The sequence below is a fragment of the Penaeus monodon genome, chromosome 32, assembly GCF_015228065.2.
Source record: "Penaeus monodon isolate SGIC_2016 chromosome 32, NSTDA_Pmon_1, whole genome shotgun sequence".
Taxonomy (NCBI): Eukaryota; Metazoa; Arthropoda; class Malacostraca; order Decapoda; family Penaeidae; genus Penaeus; species Penaeus monodon.
The window spans coordinates 31,309,356-31,310,704 of NC_051417.1; the positions used below are offsets into that span (position 1 = coordinate 31,309,356).

General features: G+C 43.4%; 1 protein-coding gene across 2 annotated transcripts in view; it reads right to left on the reverse strand.

Moving 5' to 3' along the window:
- Nucleotides 1-207: 207 nt before the first annotated feature.
- The window catches only part of LOC119593796, a 7,846-nt gene continuing 6,704 nt past the window's right edge, over nt 208-1,349 (reverse strand). Inside the window, exons 1-3 of one of the 2 annotated variants that reach the window (XM_037942819.1) lie at nt 1,170-1,300; nt 618-855; nt 208-494 (exon numbers count right to left, since the gene is read on the reverse strand). In XM_037942819.1, coding sequence (XP_037798747.1) covers nt 404-494; nt 618-855; nt 1,170-1,182 — 342 coding nt within the window. In that variant the 5' untranslated portion in view covers nt 1,183-1,300 and the 3' untranslated portion in view covers nt 208-403. Of the gene's footprint in view, nt 495-617; nt 856-1,169; nt 1,301-1,349 lie in introns of those variants that run through there. The other variant, XM_037942820.1, reaches the window with a different exon arrangement.

Sequence of the window (1,349 nt, forward strand, 5' to 3'; positions counted from 1 at the left end):
TTAAAGCAACGAGCATTTAGAATTAAGAGAGAATGGGGAAGAAAAGGTAGAGAACGGGGAAATGAGGGAGAGATGGATGGTTATATATAGAAAAGAGATGGAAGTGAGGGAGAAAACGAAAGAGAAAGAGCGAAAGGGAGAGGGCAAATCTAAAAGGGCATAAACTATGATTTTATTTTACGTCAAAGGACAAACAAAAACAGTACATAAATAAAACAATTTATTTACAGGATAAATTAAACAGAACAAAGAAAATAAAAGATCAACAGATCAATCACGGGTTCCACTGTCTGTGACAACAAGGAGAAAAAATCACAGAAGTTTTGTGAAAATAAATAATCATCAGAACAGGAACATTCTGTAAGCATATTCGATTCTCGAATAATATTTAAGTTCGCGGGCTCTACTGGAACTTGTTGACTGCATCATCAATCAATTGTTGGACGGAGAAGGTAGTCTTCTCGTCGTAAGCTGGGGCAGGGGCACCGTAACCACTGTTGAAATTGAGATTAGAATTAATATAAATTTGATTCAGTTGTCTTAACACAAAATAAATTCTATCTACAAAAAAGTCATTTGCAGAAACCCAACGCCTCCTCACACGAGGCGAAACTCACGTAGCGGAGGCGTAATCGTAGGGCTGAGCAAACTTGGCCGATGTCCCGAAGAGGCCCAGGACAGACGCGAGCAAGAGCAGGCCGACGAAGATGACCCCGATGTAGAAGAGGGACGCGCCGCCGATGGTGACGGAGGTGTCTTTGTCGTCGTAGAAAAGTCGTGCGTCGTCTTTGTGGGTGGTGTCGGCTGCGTGCGTGAGAGCGGCCAGGGCGAGGAGGAGGGCGGCGAATGTGATTCCTGCAAAAGGACTGTTCAGTAGTTCCCTCTTTTTCAGGATGGTTAGGATGCTTAGCAGTAATAACAGAAACAACACGAATAAAGGAGAGATGAGATAAACCAAAATAAACTTTTATAGGCGTCTGAGACTAAAACGACATCCCTTTTTTTCCCTAGACAAATTTCACCGTCGCAAACTAAAACATGTTTCATTAGAGAACAAGATGATACCAAATTTCACTGGTTCTTCAAGTTTCCAGATTTCACAGGTACAGTGTTAAATCCAGGCACGTATTGGCATATAGCGTATACAGTAAGCTAAGTGTTGACCGTACCGTGAGCGGCCATTGAGTAACGCAAAAGCTTAAGAAGCAGGACGGGACAAACAGCAGAGTAGATGGTCACTCGATGGTGTTCACACGATGACTGATGCCTCAAACGCCTCAGTGCTTCCTTAAGTAGGCCTACGTGGAGAGAGCTACAGTACCTGCATTGACACCACGCCTATCTTCGCG